Here is a 19,384-nt window from a genome sequence, read left to right as displayed (position 1 = left end):
TTGAACAATTGACAATATTGCGAAAATTCAAAAAAAAATTAACAGAACAACTACAACTTTATACAACAGCTTGACGTTATAGATGCCCTAGCCCTTCTGCAATATTTTTTTTCTTACAGCACCAGAAACACTTGCCAAACGGCATCACGAAAAGACAAAGTTGCTTTACTGAGCTTTTTTGTGTAAAAAAGAAAAAGGAAAGATTGTGGCGCAATAGGATAACATTTCTGCAATATAGCGTTACCAAAAAAATATATTGTTGCCGAAAAGATAATTTATTTTAGCTGAAGATGTTCCAGCTCAAACACAAATTTTCTGTAAAACCTATTTTGATCAAATTTTTTCTAACAACGGCTTTTTTCGCATTACTCGCATTGTTTTCTCGCGGAAGAACGTATGAGCGAAAACCCTTTTCTCAACCTCCAACTGCTCCTCAATTTTAAGTTTAATTAGAGCCTTTTTTGAAATATTCGGCAGTTATCCCCATTCTAAAACTACGAGACAACCATTTCTTTAAAAAATTACGTTCTAGCATTGCGTTATCGTAGCGTAATATTGTTTGGGCACACTTAGTTGAACATAGTAACCTTAATGTAGAATTAAGATTGACTAGATATTGGATTGAGATTAATGCAGATTCAAATCTAACATTGTCTCGAGCTGGGGCTTCTTGAGTTATCTTTAAGAGTACTGTTCAGAACATATTCGAATTGGCTCAAACAGCAGCGCATTTAAAAAATAAAAAACTTCAAAATTTGAGATAAAGGACAAGAATTAGCTTTTCAGAGCAAAATGAAAAGTTGAAGTTTCTTCTAACTTTTAAAATTGCTGTAGTTTTCAATTAATGACGCTTTGTACATTGTTTGCAGCCATGAACGTGACACAACCAACGATATGCGAAGTAGAACAGAGATTTCTTTGTGAACTGAGACAATGAATATCGACCTATTTAGGGAATCATAAAAAACTGGCGAGTTTACGAATGATTTTAAAGCTCCAAGATCAATTATTTGCCTTGATACTACAATTATTATCCTAGTAAAAAAGGATAAATATCTGTCAGTGTTGTGGTAGAAATTTAGCTGAAAGATGAATCTATTCTCAAAACAAAAAATTGTTTGCCATGCTTGGGAGGTATGTTGGAACATTCCGTGCCACACCTTCTCGCACGAACCCTTCTGTTTAATATTTAAATCAATTAGTATCAATTAATTGTTCCAACCCCCACTTTAGTGGGGAGGAGGAACTATATACTCAACTGGGTGAATTGTGAGTGGTATCATTGAAAAGCCCGTCCAGCGTAGATTACGGAATTAAAACGAATTTTCCAATTTTTGTTTGAAGGGAGTTATCGAGGTTTAAAGTTTTGTGAACATTCGACTGTTTTTGTTCACATTTTCAGTAATTTTGGCTAAAATTTGGCACAATTTCGCTAATATAGTTCAAAGTAAGTTAAATTTTTTAACGGCAGAGTGTTGTTGTTACCGTTAGAGATAGACGAGCGTTGCTTAATTGTCTGATTGAAGTTTTTTTGACTAAAATTTTTGATAACATTTTCAAAATTCAAACTTTCATTCAAAAATGGCACAAAATATGCTTTTTTGGTCCACTTTGTTAAAGTTTGCCAGACTTAGTGACCTAGAAACCTTAAAAAAGACTCCCTAATCTCAAAAAGAGCGCTAGTTGCAATTAGGCGCCGTATGAAAATCTTCTGGAATTAAAACTTTGGCGTTTATTGCAGATTTAACTCGATAATTATACAAAATGCATCGTTCTTTTTTTTAGTATTTGAAGAAATCCACGCAACAATTTGTCTATTTCGCAAACACTTGGTCGGTTTTCTGGGTGTGCGACAAAATCAGGGAGAGGGTCGACAAAATCATGGATTCTTAGAATCAGAGACTTCTTGATTTTTATTTTCATGCTGCCTTTTCAAAATATTTTGCTTTTGTATTTTTAATGTTAATTACTGACAACAACATTTTTTATTTACGGCTCCGTTATTGACAACTCCAGTTTACGTAAATTTGAAGCCGAATGTAGATAGTTTGTTTTCAGAGAACCAAAGGGTTTTTATGGCTTTGATGAAGAGTTTTAGTAAAAGTTAACTGAATTTTTGTCTTTTGCCATCAATTGTTGTTCTTTTGGCAGTCTGATTTTTAAGTTTAACCACTGAAAGAATTAAATTTCTTCTTCAAGAAAAGCCTTTTCTATTCATTCCATTGTTACCTAATGTCTTATATTTTTGAATGTATTTGTTTTAAAGAAACTTCTGTGATTTTTTAATTTGTCAATTTTTTATATTATTTTATTCAACATTTTGTTTATTCTCAGTAGGTACAGGTCAATCTTTCCTCTGTATAAAATACAAACTAATTCTGTGGCCGATTGTTTTAACAGAAGGTTTTCTTGCTTTTGGTACTACGAGTTTTTATACAAACTGATTTTTGTGCAAAATTTCCCATTTTTGCTGTTGTTTTTATTTCTTTTGTAAATTGTAACATTATTTAACAATCTAACCGAAAAAAAATTTTACATTTGAAAATGAACTTTTTTTTGTTTTCATAACATATGGTTTGAAGGGCTGCAACACAGTTCTCTTGCAGAAATTGGTAGAGTTTTTGCCCTCTATTTGTCATTAGTTTTTGTTGTCATATGCCAAATATTGTGTAATTAAAGGTCTCAGTGGCCAACTATAGATAAACAAATGAACTTAATAACTGATATCGGTAAACAGAGTAATGAAAAAAGAGTTTGTTCTGGTTTGCTTTCCGTATTATACATTGTTGTATCATTTTCGTAAATTAGCTTCATTATTTAGAGCTTTTTTAAAGCTTTTGTTGAATCAAACAATAATTTTTCTGTTTTTTAAACGTTTTAAAAGATGCCTTCAGGGCTTGGCCAATTTGTTTCAGAAGAATTTTGTGAAGTTTAGATACTTTTCGGATTTTGTGGGTCTTTTTGTTGTCATTTTCTGATAGTCGTTTTTACAAAAAAGACATTATGATGGTCAGAGGAGACGCAAATAGAAATGTTATATTCTCGCGGTTAATATCATACAAATTTAATGGCTTCAAAACTGGTTTCGTGAAGTTGTTTGTGAAACTTTTTAAATCAGTGTGTATTGAAAGTTATTTTATAGTCTTATGATTTAGTCTCATTAAAAACAGTTGCAATTATTTTCAGAGTAGTTGCAAGACAAACTGTCTACTCTTTTAGTCGAAAGATATTGTTGGCTATGAATTCTGAAAATATTTATTTTCAAAAAAAAGAGATAGATTTTTGAGATCTGCTAGTTTTATTTCTGTTAAATTGTAGCTAAGCAGCTCTATATACAATTCACATCATTTATCAATTGAAATACAATTTGCTCATCATAACGTTTTTGTTTTCCTCAAATGGTCTTTCTTCTTGGAACAACCAGTTTTCATAAAAACAATTTTCGTGATTTTTGCCTATTTGCCCCCTTTTTTGTAGTTTTTTGTTCTCTTTTCACAGTATCACAATAATAGGCGACATTTGATTTACAAATTTTTGTTACCTTCAAAAAATGCAAACGAAGATTTTCATTGTTATTAGTGATCAGCTTAATATTTAATTGATTGGGAGGCCATCGTTTTCGTGCGTAATTTTTCGTGCAAATTTTTAGTTTTTGCCTGTATCTGTCGTTTTTTTGTAGTCGGATGAAATATCCTGGATAATGAAAGGCCTCAGTCGTTCTTTATTGAGGTATACAAGACTCTCTCAATGAGTTCATTTGATGCGTAATGTTTCTAATCAGTTCGAATTTATTTTTTTAAAAGAGCAATGTTTTAATAAACTTTCCCCCTTTTGCTCATTTCTCGTCGACTCGTTGTTAAGTCGCATTGAGGAAAAGTCCCATATTTTATTCCAAAAACGTGCCGGTTAATCTTCTGAGTATAAATTTTATCTGATGCCATTTTGATTTGGTTATTAGTGGTTTTCAAAAAATGGACAAGGAGTTTTGGTCGTATTTAATATTTGTAACTATTTGACTTTTATTGCCGTCTTTTCTGGTAGTCATATTATGGTAGCCACAGGTCTCAGAGGCCCTCTAGAGTAGATTGTTGTATTCTTTTAGTAGTTTGTTGAACGATATGTTGATATGTTATCTCTTCCTCATTTGGTAGACAATTAAGTGAAAAATGTAGATGAGCGGGGTCGGAACTTAATGTGCAAACGCACATTACCGCGCCTCCCTGTCTTTTATGCTACAACTAATTGTTATTTCAGCTTTTCTCGTATCTCAACAGTTACTCTTAACTTAATTTTCGTTTCCTTACTTATACCGAATGATATTCGTTTAGCATTACGACCGATGCCGTTGAAAACTTTCAGTTAAATGGCGCAAAATTATTTCTACAAATGCATATAATACGTTCCTTTTGTAGAATCTGTTTCACACCGCTCCCATAAACTTTTGATAAAGTTGAAAAAACAATTTTTATTATCACAGCCGTTTATATTTGTCGACAAGTAAAAAAAAAAAGCTAAATTCAGTTCGTTTATTTTTGCTTGATCAAAGCTACAATTAACGCTTGCACGCATCAATAGGGCACCGATTTACAAGCCAAGTAGCTCTTTAAAAATGATAAAATTAACTTTCTGAAGCAACAAAAAACAAATTGATCGACAGTAGTAAGTAATAATAACGAGTGCTTGATTTATTTCTGGTAATTTATGCTTGGTTTGCGTCCATCTCAACTAAGTCCCATTCTTGTGAAATTAATTGATCAGTTCCTATCAGCCGTGCGTTTTCATTCAACGCCTTAATTCGACTCATTGCTTCGTGCACCCGCTGTTTCATCTCTGCTATTTTCTGCTTATGCTCACTTCGCTTCTTCATAAAATCATACCCAATTCCTTGATTATTATTGCCACTTTCACCCTCCTGCAGGTCAGCAACATTGACCAATTCCACTTTGCGCTTGCTTGTGATCTCTCGAACATTTTCTCTCATTTTGGCAATTCTGCTCTTCATTTCGTACAGCTTCTTTTCGTTTTCAGCTTGAATTTCATTCATTTTTGCATGGAACGCACCGAACGTTTGGGTTAAATCAGAATTATGTTTATCCTCGTTTGATTGGTTTTTAGAATCCCTCAACAATCTTTCTGTCACGCTCGTTAATCTTGCATGTCTTTCTCGTTGCCTCTCCTCCATTCGCTCAGTGAGTGCATCAATTTTACTTAATCGCATTTGAGTTCCTGAATGTTCAGAATTGAATTCAAACTTGGGTTCATTTCGGCACCCTGATTCTCTCTCTAGCATGTCCTCTTCGTTAGCTACCATCACCCTTTCCAGTTCTGAGTTGCTTTCCTCAACTTCAATAGGCGCCCTTGATATTTTTACCTTTTGCAACTCATCAACCGATTTCTGGACGCGTTCGAGATGCTCTTCAAATTTTGCCGAATCAGTTCCAGAAACTTGGCTGCCTTGCGACCAGCTTCTACCGATATTCAAATTGCCATTTTTGCCCATTTCAGTGGTGTTGTCATTTCTCTGAGAACTGAGATCAATTTGACTGAAGCCTTCTAGCTCTGCTTTGTCAGCTTTCTGTGATGCTAACATCATGTCCTCAAAGCCATTCCCCAACGACCCAATTGATGACTGAGAGCATTGTTGAACGTCATCACCCAGAATCACGTTTTCGTTATCGCCGATCTGTCGCGAAGTCATGATTCTCTCAACCGCTTCGACGGTTTGGTCAAGAAACTTAACAATATCGTTATCTTCAGCATGGCAATCAATTACAGTCCTTTGAGAGCAGTCAAAAGTTTGGGACTGAGAGTTGCAGAAATAATTCTGATTCAAATTGTTTTCATCATCGTCAACCGAATTGCGATTATCAAATCCAATATCAGCTTGCTCAGGTATCTGGTCCAACTCAGTCTCAACTTTGCCTTCATCAGCATTTGACTTTAGTTTGAACAGTTTTCCATCGGAGGTGTATTTGAAGAGGAGATTCTGGCAATGGTAGTGTCTCTCCCAGTCCATGGCAGATTCTTGGAAGTAACACATCACGTGGAAATCAGAATAGACTTCTTTTCGGATCACATCGGCAGCACGTTTCACCGCTTTTACATCAAAACAATCAGCAGTGTAAATAAACACCAACTGGGTATGATTCGAAGCAGCTTCGTCTTCAGACACATTCGATGTTTTAGTTCGTTTAGCATAGCAGAACTCGCCAATCGTCACCTTCGTTTCCACAACTTCCCAGACTCTATTCGCCGTGTTCTGACTATCGGCGTCATTGATACAGAGAACCCATTTGCCCAAATTCAGTTTCTCCTCCTCGTTAAGATAAAGTAAGGAACCACATTCCATCCACGTTGAAAGTTTACAGGTTTGGCCATTGGGTTCTATCCAACTGTCAACAGAGCTTGCAGTGATATCGCCATTATTCAGAGTTGACGAACTTTCTTGACTCGAGGTCATTCTAGACTTCTTACTTTTATTGTCTTGATTAATTCTGCTTACAAACCTTTTCTATGAATGAAGCTACTGAAATCGAGCACCGTTTTACTTATTGCACATTTACGATACAAAGGTCATTTTGTAAGCCAGCGCAGCAGTCGAATATAGTGCCTATTGCCCGGTCAAAAATCCAAAGTTCCGTTATTTTATCTTTTCTGTTAATGCCCCCGAAAAAATCTTTGAGACCAGTTACAAAATTTGTGCAACTTCACGCCAAATGAGTTTGCGCTAACAATTCACATGCGCTTGGGGCTTGTAAATAACATGCAAAGATGAAATCTTGCGGGTATGTGAAAGCAGAGAAGATCCAAACACCGAATTCAGAACTCGCTTGCCAATGCTCAGTCAGTTAAAACTTCATGCTTCTAAGTATATGTTAGCACATGAATCTTAGCGGCCCGGCGAACTTAGAACATTAATCTTAGCGGCCCGACGAACTTAGTGCCTTGACACGAGCGCGCTTGCGCCCGAGTGCTGGGCACAAGGACCAAGGGGTGCTAAGATTCATGTGCTAGAAAACCAAAGGGTACGAAGAGGGTTAAACTTTAATTAAAATTGAAATTAAAAGTACAGTTTTGCAAATTATTAAACGAGAAGTTTTCGTTAATGTTTCTAATTTCTTCCTGTTTTTCAGCTATTTCAATCATTTTCTGCTCCAAGTGCTTTCGTTTCAGGTTTTGAAGGAAATGTCAAAAGTAGGCCTCACCGCCAAAAATTATGTTTCCTTACTGCGAGCGGGCCGCTAAGTTAGGGCTGCAAAACTTAGCATTCCACTTTTGCACGTGCCTCCAGGTTTTAGCGACTAAAACACTCGTACCCTGGGTTCTCTATCTCCTTTGAAACATTTTAGCATTTTGGGCACTATTGAATTTCACAAAGATGCAGATTTCCATTACTGATAATAGTAACAGGTCTCCTTAATGCTTATCACATCACAGGTTCACTAGTTGTTCCAACCCACTTGTGTGGGGAGGAACTATCTACTCAAATGGGTTCTTTTGTTCAGTCATTTTTGGCCGATCGATATATTCATTGTAGAATCGAAACTGTTATCATGGAATTGAAAAAGATCTTTTATTTTTGGTTTTTTACAGGGAGTTATCGAACTTAAAATTTTTGTGAATAGTAGACGGAATTTCGTTCTTTTTATTAATAGCCGCGAAGCGATAGCGGCTATTACTCGAGACATCGTGTTTTTTACAATCCAAGAATTGGATTGTATTGGTGCTTTCAAAACGGGATAAACAGGTAAAGCTCAGCGGGCGTCAAGTTTCATTAGAGGCCCTTAGCGGCGTTTAGTTGATCTTCAAGCTTATAGAGTATTGAATTGTCATTATTCAAGTTTTCCAGCTCCAGGGGGCAAGAAATCGTGTCTAGGGCTCGGTAATAGTTTACTGGAAAATTTTTATCGGCCATGGAATAAACCAATTTTTTCAAATTTTTGAAGTTTTTGGTCATTTTTTATGTTTTTCTAATCTGAACAGCCACGGAATCTCCTCTAGCTTTTGATAATAGGCTACTGCATAGTTTCTTGTGGTTATGGGGAATGTGTTTAAACATTTTATTATTACAAATTTTAGCGATTTTCAAATTGTAACTTTTTCTCTAAATTTTTGAAATTTTAGCACTTTTCCTCTAAGTGGCCGGGGATTTGATCCTATTGGGTTTGCTCGTATGTTATTGCATAGTTTCTAGTGGCAATAAATTAGTTTTCTGTTTTTTTAGAATGCAAATGTAAGTGTTTTTTTAAATAATGTTTGCTAATGAAAATTTTGTGATTGTTTTCAAATTTTTGTGAGTTTTTTTTTCATTTTCTGAGTTTAACGATCTTTACTGGCCAACAAAATTTTTTAAATGTTGCAGACGGGTTACAAGAAAGAACTCCTCAGTCAAAAAGAGTTAATCAGTATATTGCATTGTGTCATATTTAGCCTTCAGGTTAAAAGCTTCGAGAGTTTTAGGAATAACTGTTTTTTTTGTTGAGTTCGATTCTTTTAGTTTTTCGTCTTTTTGGCTGGGATTCTTCAAATGATCTGCTGGTCAGGTACATTAAGTCTGTTTTTCATTCAATTCCTTGGATTGTCTTTCAGGACTTGTCCTGCTATGTTTTTTAATTCGTCGATGATTCTTTTTCCTGACTTCTTGGAATCGACTTTTTCAATGACTTCAGTGACTTCTACTGATTTGCAGTTAAAACTTGTGTGCGTGACGTCATTTCTGCTTTTAGGTCAATTGCGTGACTTACCTCACTCAAAACAATGACTTCTGAACTCACTTATGGAACTTTAAATTTTATGAACATTTACTAGTTAAAGATCAATAGTGTAAATCTGATAGTGCCAAACTTATATGCCCTAATTCTTGAGTTTTAGTCTTGAGTTTTTGATTTCGAATATCAATTTTGAAAAGCTCTTGTGGCTATTTCTTTATAGACAGGAGTCATAAAATTGAGGGTCCCTATCTAACCCAAAAAGCCTACCGGTCTATAAAAGGACTGGTGGTCGATCTGTCTATCTTATTCCTTTAGTTATATGGAAGGTCACAAGCGTCTATCGCGGCTAATTTCCGGCAACCTGCCGGCTATGTTTCAAATTTTGCATATTTCTTTACCAAGTTTTTGTCAATTTTGCGAAAATTTGTTTAAATTGTAAACATTATTGTTATTGGTTTCACTGTTAGGGATAGAGGAAGCTAGCTTTATCTTATTCTTTCGGTTCAAAATTTTGCAAAACTTTGCTTCTGTCTTTTTCAATCAAAAAATGTCTCCAACACTTTTTTTATCTCACTTGGTTTAAATATGTCGGAAGTAGAGACCAAAAATTTGCTTTAAAAACTCCTCAAAAAACTATTGTACTTTCACTTCCTATAGGAGTCTTCTGGAATTGAATCTTTGCAGGTTTTTCGAAAAATTACCGCAAATATACAAAATACATCAATTATTTTTGGTTTATTGAACATTTCATTTGCTATTTGATCTAATTTGCAAACCTATGGAAAGAAAAAAATTTTTGTAGGCAATTTTGTTTTTTTTTATGTTGATTACTGACAAAAATGATCTCAAATCAAGGCCCATTTAATGAAAGATCTTATCTACTACAAAATGAGACCTAGAGATAAATTTGTCTTGAGAGAACAGTTTGTAGTTCTTATGGCTTTGACGATGTAAACTTGAAACGATTTTTGTGAACCATAGGTGAAACTATACAATGTTTTTAGATGTTATCTAATGCCTCTTAGACTTCGAACAAATTTTTTTAAACTGTCAGTTAATTTTTGAAGTTCGCCAATTTTTTAAATCTTATTTCTGTCCACATGTAGATCAGTCGCAATACATGCAGGGCAAATATTATTCCAAATGAAGTAAAAAACACTCTTTTTAGTGGTTTTATATTTAACCAATGGTTTCTTGGCTTTCATGCTATGAAATATCAAGTTTTGTGATTTTTACATATTTACATATATCTGAGGATGCTATTTCCATCCTCTTTCTTGTCATCCAATCCTTTTAATGGTTTTATTTTCAACTAATGGTTTGTTGGTTTTGGTACTACGCGTTTTCATAAGTGAGATTTTTGTGTATTTGCCCATTTCTTGCCAGTTTTTTTTTTTGTTTCTTGCCACTACTGTAGTGGCCCGATTGGCGACAAAAAAAATGCACAATTGAAGATATTTAATACTTGAGTCAAAGAAGAACACATCCAATACAATAGAGAACTAATACCCATCATTGGTTCGCAGAACTTGTTATATACAATACTAACCATCCTGAAGTAAAGAGTGTTTTCTTTGAAAAAGCTGAGAAATTAAAAATTGCTCTATTACAATATTCGATAACACCCAATTTAGGAAGCAAAGCCTGTTCGTTAGTCATCATGTTCGGTATATTCGTTTTACGCCAGAAGACATTGACCAGAAACGAGGCCCCGAAACCATACGTGCACAGAGGCGTAAAATTTTCTGAGAAATTAATAGATAATTTTCTGTAGAATATTTAAAATTCGCAAGCTTATGTCTGCTAATCGACTGTCCAAAACAAAAAGCTGTTGGAGGCAATTAAATTGATCATGTTTTAACACAATGGAACTTTCAATCAATAGTCGGTCGGGCAACTAGAATAATACAAAAATTTTTAGTGCGGCAAAGGATCAACGTTAAAATAATAACAAAATCTGCCAGTATCATAACTACTTCATTTTTGTAGAACAATGGTGGCATAATTAGCCTTTAAATAAACATTTAGTTTAAACATAAAGCGCCAATTATATCTGCATAAAGAATGGTCGATAGATATTCCTCAAAGATAGTAAATATCACCAAGTCTTCATATTCTTCAACATAGTTAGTACAATCTGCACATTCATTGGAACTGGTGACTTGCTCTCGTTACCGAAACCAACCGCACTTTCCAACAACCCCATCGCCAACTGTCTCGCTAGCATCGCATCTTTGTCACATGTGACGTTGAAGTAGCTCCAGAAGTTTCCAAAGTGACGGCTCAACGCAGCAAGGGGTGGATCTGAGTCTATTGACTTGTACTCTGGCAAAAATTGGGCCAATATTGCATCCACGCTGAGAGTCACTGGACTTAAAACGGGTTGTTGGCTAGTTTGTTGAACACATTTCGCTTTGAGTACGTTCGCTTCCTGCGTAAAAAAAGAGGACATGTTGATTTCATCTGAGTCGTCGTTCTTCTCCGTCGCTTTTGGTTGTGTTGACGGTTCCTGAGATTTGTTAGGCGATGTTTTTGGTTTCTTTTGGGTTGAAATCTTTCTGGCACGTTTACTCTTTTGCTTCTTTTTCGAAGGACTTTCATCTTCAGATGAACTATCTGATTCACCCGATTCCGGAGTTTTATTTTTCGAGGACAATCTTCTTTTCCGCTTCTTGGGCGAAACTTTTTCCACATCGGAACTTTCTTGGCTATCAGATTCGTTCTTTTTCTTCTTTTTGGTCTTTTTCTTGGAGGCTTTGGCGGCGGCCTTAGATTTAGCGAACATGGCGTAGAATTTCATCATCTTTTTCAACTCTTTCTTCGTCAGTTGAGGAGCATCGTCGGAGGAACTGGAAGAGCCTTCATCGTCACTACTTTCACCAGTTGACTCGCTGCTTTCAGTGTCTTTCTTTTGTTCCTTCTTTTTGCGCTTCCTTTGAGGCGGCGGTGGCGGTACTATACTAGCAACTTTTTTAGTTTTGCTAGATTTCACGGGAGACAAAGAGGGTTGTTCATCGCCAGATGAATCATCATCATCATCATTATCATCCTCATCGCTCTCATCTTCATCGTTAAATGCAATAGAATGGCCCTTGATTTTTGATTCGTCTTTTGATATAACAGGTGGCTGAACCTTCACAACAATGCTTGAAGTGATGCTGGCGGATGCAGCGAGCGCTTCATCTGAAATAGTTGACGTCGGTTCCTCTTGAGAGAATGTGACAGGTACGCATACGTTACTGTCTATTTTTTGATCTTGAAGCACTGGTTTCTCGTCAAATACAACACGTGGTTGAGAATCATCCTCATCACTGTTAACTTCTCCTTCTTCCTCGAGCTCGCCTTCTTCTGCACTCGAAGCGTCTTTCTTAGAAGTTTCAACAGTTTGCATGGACTGGAAGAATCCGGGTTGGGAACTTGTGACCTTATCTGAGGTGGAGGGCGAAACAGAATTGTTGTTTGGGACTGCCTCGACAGTCTGTTTCAGTTTTGCAGGTGGAGATGCTGTCGTAGAGTTCACTTCTTGCGGACTAGGTCTGCAGGGTATGACTTCATTAGGAGTTACCTGGATGCATGTGATGAGTTCCACTTTTTCTTCCTCTTCTTCCACTTGTTCTTTCTTTTCGGCCTCCTGCTGTTCATTCTCAGCCTGCGATAACATGGACAGCATTCCGCTTAGGGTACCAAAACGTCCTGATTTTTTTACGCCAAGTTTAGCTTCTTCCTCGCGTTCACGTTCCCGTTCACGCTTCAACGCCTCACGTTCAGCCTTCCGCTTTTCTCGTCTCTCCTGAGCACGTTGCTCCTTTCGTTTCAGATCCTCCTCCGTTTCCTGCTCCTCAGCTTGCTGCGCAGCATTGATAGCATCGGTTACCTGCTGTTGCTCGGCATGAGCCGCATTTGCCTCTTGTGAATTTTTCTGAACAAGAACAAAATCATTCTTCTCAGGCCTGAACACAACTTCGTACGAGTTTGTATCCACAGCATGGCTGTAGTTCTCAATGGTGGGCGCAGTAGGGTCGTAGGTCTCTTCACTCTCGAAAACAGTCGTTTCTAAGCCAACCATAGCAGCTGCATAGCTGAATGCACTTGGCTTCTTGCTTTCTTCCTCTTGCACCGTCCCTTGAGTGTTTTCAACAGCCGCTGGTTCTTCATTCTCACCGAACATTGCATTTCTCCTATCCTTTCTACGTTTTTCTTTCCTCGCTTTCTTAGACAAGGCTTTATCTTCATTTTCAACATCGGAATTGTTCCTAGAGCTCTCTTTTGATTCATTTGCTATTTTGACATCTTTCTTTTGAATGGACACCTTTGACAAGTTCAGATCCTCCACTTTGGGGAAAGTTTCCACAGCCTCAATTTCACTATCAGAGCTCTCTTGCTTCTTACGTTTCTTTCTGCTCTTCTTCTCAGGTTTAGAGGATTTCTCTGGTTTTGAGCTGTCGGTACTTACAGCTGGCGTGAAATTTTCCAAAGCCTTTGCAGCAGCTTCAATCAAACTCATGTCCGGCAGATTGCTGATGGCGGATTCCTGACTTTCCGAGACAAGAGCAGGTTGAGAATGAACAGAAGTGGCTATAGTATTAGCAGTAGAAACCATCTGTCCATAATGCATAGGTTGAGCCTGAATTAAATTAGGAGGAGCTGGAAAGGTTGCCTGTGCTTGGTGCTGCATTTGCATGTATGGGTTCTGCATCTGAGGGTACTGCATTTGAGGCAATGCTTGCGGTTGCTGGACAGCAAACTGTGGGAACTGGGGCGGTTGAGGCATAAAAGGAGGCATCTGCATGCCTGGATGCTGTGGTGGGAACATTGAGGCTCCTGGCATTGCCATGAAAGGGGGCTGAAAGTTAGGAGGCAAAGGTACACTGGGCATCTGCGGTGGAACAGGTGGGAGTAACGGGGTACTTTGGACACTAACTGGAGCCATGGAGACAGGGGCTGGCATGATGGCAGTTGAAGGCTGCTCCAGTTTAGGCAACGGCTTCATGTAATCTGGAATTTTAGTGCTCATGTCATCGTCGTCACTTTTATTCGCTAACTTCTCATCACTTTCAGAAGCATCTGAGACATCCTCGTCCTTCTCGTTGTTAGATATTTGCGCTTTTAACAGTTGATTCCCATCTTTGATTACTTTTTGAGTCTGATCGGAGAGCTTTAACTGGAAACCAAATCCTTTCTTTTTCAGATCTATCGAATCATCTGTTCTCTGCTCATTGTTATTCAACAGCATCCTTCGATCCAGCATAGGCACAGCTTCATTTTTCCAACCTTCGCATTTAGTAATCAAAGCCTCCAGTTCTATTTCCAGCTTAGCTTTCGTTTCTTTCAAGTTGCTTAAAAGATCTTCCGCACCATCGGGCAGCTCTAAGCTTATACTTGAATATTTAACCCGGTATTTATCAATGCCCTTTTGCAACCTCTTGTACTCTTTTCGCAGACCTTGAATACAAGACAAAGCTCTGTCTGGGTGACTTTTAGTTTGCTCGATATGCTCCGCAGTCGTTTTGTGTGATGTTAAAAGTTTTGCTATTTCATCAATATAGTTCCTCAAATTATTCCTATCGTTCAGCTCAGATCGCAACTCCTTTAAGTGTTTGCCTAAATTTTCCTGATGTTCCATCACAGACGACTCTAAGGACCCAACTTTATCCAGTTTTACATCACCATTTCTCAACATACTATTGAGCTTATTCACAAACTGTTCATAATTTCGGTGCAGTGATTTAGGGTTCTCGCTGGACTCTGCCAAAGCAGTTTCGACCTCTTGCCTCACCCTTTCAAGTAGATCTCTGGGCTGGGTTCGAAGATCATTGGCCTGCATGATAGGTTCCACAATTAAAGCTTCTTCTTTGATTTGTTCAACGAGTAATTCCTCGAGAATCGTTATTTTTTCTATTAATTGTGCAAACTCATCTACTATACCTCGATTTGTTTTCAGCTCGCTCTCAGCGTCTCCGATTTTGACCACAAATGTGTTGACTTGGATCTTAGTTCCCTCAGCAGTCGCATACTCTTTCATTTGTTTACAAAGTTGAAACAACCTGTTAATCTCCAAATGGAACAAATTGCATTGAGATTGAGTCCCTTGAATCATGTCCTGGTCACACCTCTCAGCATAAAAGACTACATCAGTGTGTACTTTTCTGATGCCGTCTTCCAACGCACGGAATCTCTTTTTGTATTCGTTCGCCAATTCACTGAATTTCTGCAGATTAAACAGCTGCTCTTCTTCAGTCAATTCTACCTCTGGTTCCGGTTCTATTTCTAAAAGTTTTGATACATCTGGACGTTTGTCACCCTCCTCTAAATTATCCTCGTCCTGGCTTTTCTTGCCGGAATCCGAGGAGGAGTCCGAATCGGAACTTGAAGAGCTCGATGAGTCATCATCACTGGACTCCTCAGCCTCGCCTTCTTCAGGCTCATCTTTAAACTCCCCATTGACTCCATCACCACTAAGTGGTTTCCAACCACCTGAAGCAGCAGCTGCTGCCTTTTTCTGCTCCTTCTCTTTCCGTTTGGCATCTTCCTCTTCTTGAATTTGTCGCAACTCTTCTTCAATTCTCTTTTTCGCTTCTAAAGCATCATTTCGAGCCTTCTCCTCCGCTTCGGCTTTTGCGGTGGCCTCTTTCTCCATATCCCGGAATACATGTTCTACTAGTGACTTGGGAACATGAGCAAGATTAGGTTTTTCCTTAGGAGGCGGTTCATTGTTTTCCATCGGAGCGTTACTGTACTGTTCATGCCGGCGACTGCGGCTCGAGTCATGTCGATTGCCTCTTCCAGAGAACCCGCCACCCCCACCTCTTCTGTACTCGTAGTCACGCGATCTGTTCCGCCGTTCACCTCTCTCGTCAATCCTGTTCTTATCGTTATGATGCTGACTATGATGGTGACGATGGTGCTTGCCGAATCGTCCATTGTATCCCTGGTTTTTGTCTTCACGATAGTTCTCATTTCTGCGATCAAATTTGTCAAACTTGTTAGCACCCCAGTGTTGCTTTCTAGGTGGATATCTATCATCTCGATTGCGATGTTTATCATCATAATTTTGAATGTTACTTTGATGTTGATGTTGCTGACGATCTTCGTAGTTAGTGGGCTGAACACCTGGAGTCAGGGTTACTGTTGTTTTGTTTGTGGAATAACTCGCGCCTCCGAAGCGGCTGGTCAGTTGTTGGAGAAGCTGATCGGCTTTTTCAATGTTTGCCGGATTGCCAGAGGATGCTAAACTTAAGATGGTTTGGGGATCCAGTTTCACTAAATTCATCGGTTCTCTCTTCTGTTGTTGATCTTGTTGTGGCCTAGGAACAAATTTTCCCTGAGATAAATTGCGTTTTGTAGTGAATTTTGTCCCCTTCGGAGGTTTCGTTAAATCTCTGATTGCTGGGTGAAACTGATTGACAATGGGTTTGTTGATCTCATACTTGCCCTCGACCATAACTTTCTCATCGTAATCTTCATCTTCCTCCCTTTCCTGACGCTTCCTTGATCTACTTTCTCTCTCCTCTTTTTCAAAAGCAGTTTCGTCATCTCCGGAAGAGATGTCACTAAACTCAGCATCAAAACCCACATCTTTTCGCGATCTTCCTCTTTGCTTTCGAGGCGATCGTTTTCTGAAGGTTTCTTTCGAGTCTTCATCATCGTCATCATCGTGCTGCGAATCTTCTACTTTAACATCGCGATCAGGTTTACTACTACTGCCATCAGGATATATAAAAGTAGTAACAGGCTCCGGGCGGACACTGGCATTTCCACCTAACTTTCGCACGCTGAATTTAGGCAGTCCCTTCTTTCCCGTTGAACAAAGAATGCACACAAACTGTGGAAAGTCTTTGGCTTCACGACAACTTTGATGGATCTTGTACAAATTACAAGTGGTGCACAAGAAAAACCTGAAGCGATGATCATCACTGTACTCTGTCCCATATGGGCACATGCATTTCGGTCTGCTACATTCTTTGGGCGTAATCTTCATCAAATCATTTTCATTGTCCAACTTACGCTTGATGAGCACAAAACCAAAACGTTGGCATATGTTTATGAATTCGTCTCTGTTTTTACACACCGGACAGGCTAAGGTGTCGAACCCGTGTTTGTCAGCATCAATCTGGGCGCACTTGGAGTGGAGCCAAGACTTGTTGCAGCAGGTGAGAAAGAACGAGTCCATTGGATCGCAGATTTCATCACAGTAAGGGCACTCGCTCGAAAAGGACACAGGCAGTTTTTGCTGAGATCTGTGATCGGGACAGTAGCTGACGAAGTCTCCTGACAACTCGGTGATGCACAAGTTCTCTTTTCCACAGGGGTAGTGAAACTTGACCTGAATATAGAACAATGTCTAGACTACAGCTTAACGACTGTTGTATTTTGCGTACATTACGCGAGACTTTCTATTATTAAACGGTTGGTGTTTTAAAAATTAAAAAAAAAACGGATCTATTCTGCCCCCCCCCCCCCAATTGCAATCCCCAATTTTATGGGCCTCTTTTAATTTGTCGGCTCTGTTAATTATTAATGATGTTGTAATTTGGTAGTCTCATTAGGCGATTTGAATTTTGATGGAATCATTCTAGGAATCATTCTACCGCCCATATTAGGCTCGAATGAGAGCGACTTAGGTCACTCAAAAATAAAAATTTGCGAGAAAAACGGCCAGACGAAAAAATGCCGTCGAAGTAATATTAGCAAAAGACAAACAGGACCCACATAACACCAAAAAACATGCTCGAGAGCAACTTAACATTCTAAAGGTCGCTTAAAAGCTTATTTATAAATGCCAAGTACACGAATCCAAATTCAGTTCTTTCGTTATGCAATAATAAATCACCTTTTTGCGTGAAAAGTTTACAATACATTACCAGTAGTGCAGCTTCCAGCGATTGGCAATCCAGGGGCCTTCATAGCCAAATCTTGGAGGTCTAATTTTAAACAACGAATACACAAATTTCATATTATCTAAAACACGGTTTCTTGGCTTAATATAATCCACAACCCCGTCTACCATTTTGTTGAGTTAAATTTCTGCCCAAGTAGGAAAAGCTAGAATAAGGATTCTAAATAGTATTTTAAGAGCTATCACGACGTACAAGCTATTGAATTTTTGACCGTCATTGTACGGAAATTCGATCGATTCAGAGCACACCCTTTTTTGTGGCAGACTCACAAGAAGCACTACTCGCGTTATCCGGTATATCGATGTCTTCTTTAAAAGCGAGCGAAGTTCAACGGATATACACAATTGGTCATTCATACAAGCAACCTGAAAATTGATTACAAATTTCGACTTCATTATCAACTCTGTTTATAGATACAAACAGTTTAACAAAACGAGACATTGAAATCAGTTTTAATTTATTACTGTATTTATAAATCTACATCTCACTCAGACAAAGCAAAAGTAAAATTGTTAGAAAACTACCTGACATTCCGAGCAGAAAACCGTGGCTCCTGGTTTCATACAATAATCACAATCGTCATTTCGCGATTTCTCAAAAACATGCCGAATGTCTTCAAGCCAGAAACCCAATATCCCGTCATTTTCTGATGTCCCATGTTGACCCAATTCTTTTGCAGCAAACAAGCAGTGGGTGTGAAGATTGATATCCTCTTTTGACAGCAATTCACCAAAGCGATCGTCTTTTTCATTAGTGCAGAAAATGCAGACCTTTTTGTCTGACATTTGAGATCTGAAAATACAATGAGAAGATAACTTTTTATAATATAATTAATGCCATCGGATATTTTCTATGGATCAAGTCGGCTAATACTATACTTTATACCACTACTACTAATAATAATAAAACAAACGGAGAATAGGTAATATGCGAAAAACGCCGGTAGAGCCAAACGGGCGCAGAATAGGCCATAAAATGAGATTTGAAGCCGATTTTTTCCCGTGCAATGATTGCTTTATTCAATACTTCAGAGACAATTTTTTTTGTTTAAAAAATCGAGAAAATAGCGTAATGAGGTCTATCCGTGGTCGCAACCTTTCCCCATTCGCCGCCGGGGAGTGGGAAGGCACTCACCCTCTACAATATGAATTTATACCGCCTCAGCATTATCGGTGAACGGTGAGTAGCAGCGGGGTTGGGGTATACGGAGTCCAGAACTCGGATCTATTCTGTCACCCGTAGTGTGTCTTATGCCACCTAATTACAATTTACGAGTTGTTATATAGCACATTACTTTGCAAAAAATCACGTGATCTTGAGGGCATAAAATTCATTTGTGCACTAAGATGTGGGGGGGATGTCTGAAAATTCTTAGGAATTGCCTGCCTTTCACACCATGAAGTTTCATAAGCAGTTTGGGTGACTAATGCAGGCTCAAGGAACACTGCTCTCACTTCGTTTAAACTCGTCTCCTATCTGGAGAACATCTAGTGGAATCATATCAGAAACTTCTCAAGCAGTCAAATCCATTGAAAGAAAACTTGTGAATATTGAACCGGGTGCCCTGAATCATCAAGGCCTGAGCTCCACTCAACACACCAACTATGCCGATGCCGTCAAAAGAACCCTCGATGAGCGGGATTATGACATCAAAGCTGAAGAGACTATTGTTCTATTCAACTTTGCCGAAGTCACGTCCTCCCAAGATGATTCTAATGTACAAACTTTATGCGATAAGCTCAAAATTGTTCCCGAAAAAATAAAGAACATTGTCCG

General features: G+C 38.3%; 1 protein-coding gene across 2 annotated transcripts; it reads right to left on the bottom strand.

Moving 5' to 3' along the window:
* Positions 1-10,540: 10,540 nt before the first annotated feature.
* Positions 10,541-18,423, bottom strand: LOC142334727 (uncharacterized). 2 transcript variants are annotated; one of them, XM_075382981.1, is made up of 2 exons: positions 18,133-18,423; positions 10,541-17,034 (listed from the first exon to the last, which is right to left on the bottom strand). In XM_075382981.1, exons 1-2 carry the CDS (start codon positions 18,391-18,393, stop codon positions 10,810-10,812), a joined length of 6,486 nt encoding a protein of 2,161 aa, XP_075239096.1. In that variant the 5' UTR covers positions 18,394-18,423; the 3' UTR covers positions 10,541-10,809. The 2 variants fall into 2 exon arrangements, with proteins under 2 accessions (XP_075239096.1, XP_075239097.1); XM_075382982.1 differs by lacking the exon at positions 18,133-18,423 and adding an exon at positions 17,573-18,058.
* Between the last annotated feature and the right edge of the window lie 961 nt (positions 18,424-19,384).

This window comes from Convolutriloba macropyga, chromosome 2 (genome assembly GCF_964194025.1).
Source record: "Convolutriloba macropyga chromosome 2, txConMacr16.3, whole genome shotgun sequence".
In the NCBI taxonomy this organism is placed as follows: Eukaryota; Metazoa; Xenacoelomorpha; order Acoela; family Convolutidae; genus Convolutriloba; species Convolutriloba macropyga.
This window is presented reverse-complemented; position numbering and strand designations above follow the sequence as displayed.

Coding starts and splice junctions, on each gene's coding strand:
- LOC142334727 (XM_075382981.1), bottom strand. CDS start 18,393: ATGTCAGACAAAAAGGTCTGCATTTTCTGCACTAATGAAAAAGACGAT. Junction 17,035..18,132: donor TTTTCTGCTCGGAATGTCAG/GTAGTTTTCTAA, acceptor TTCTATATTCAG/GTCAAGTTTCACTACCCCTG.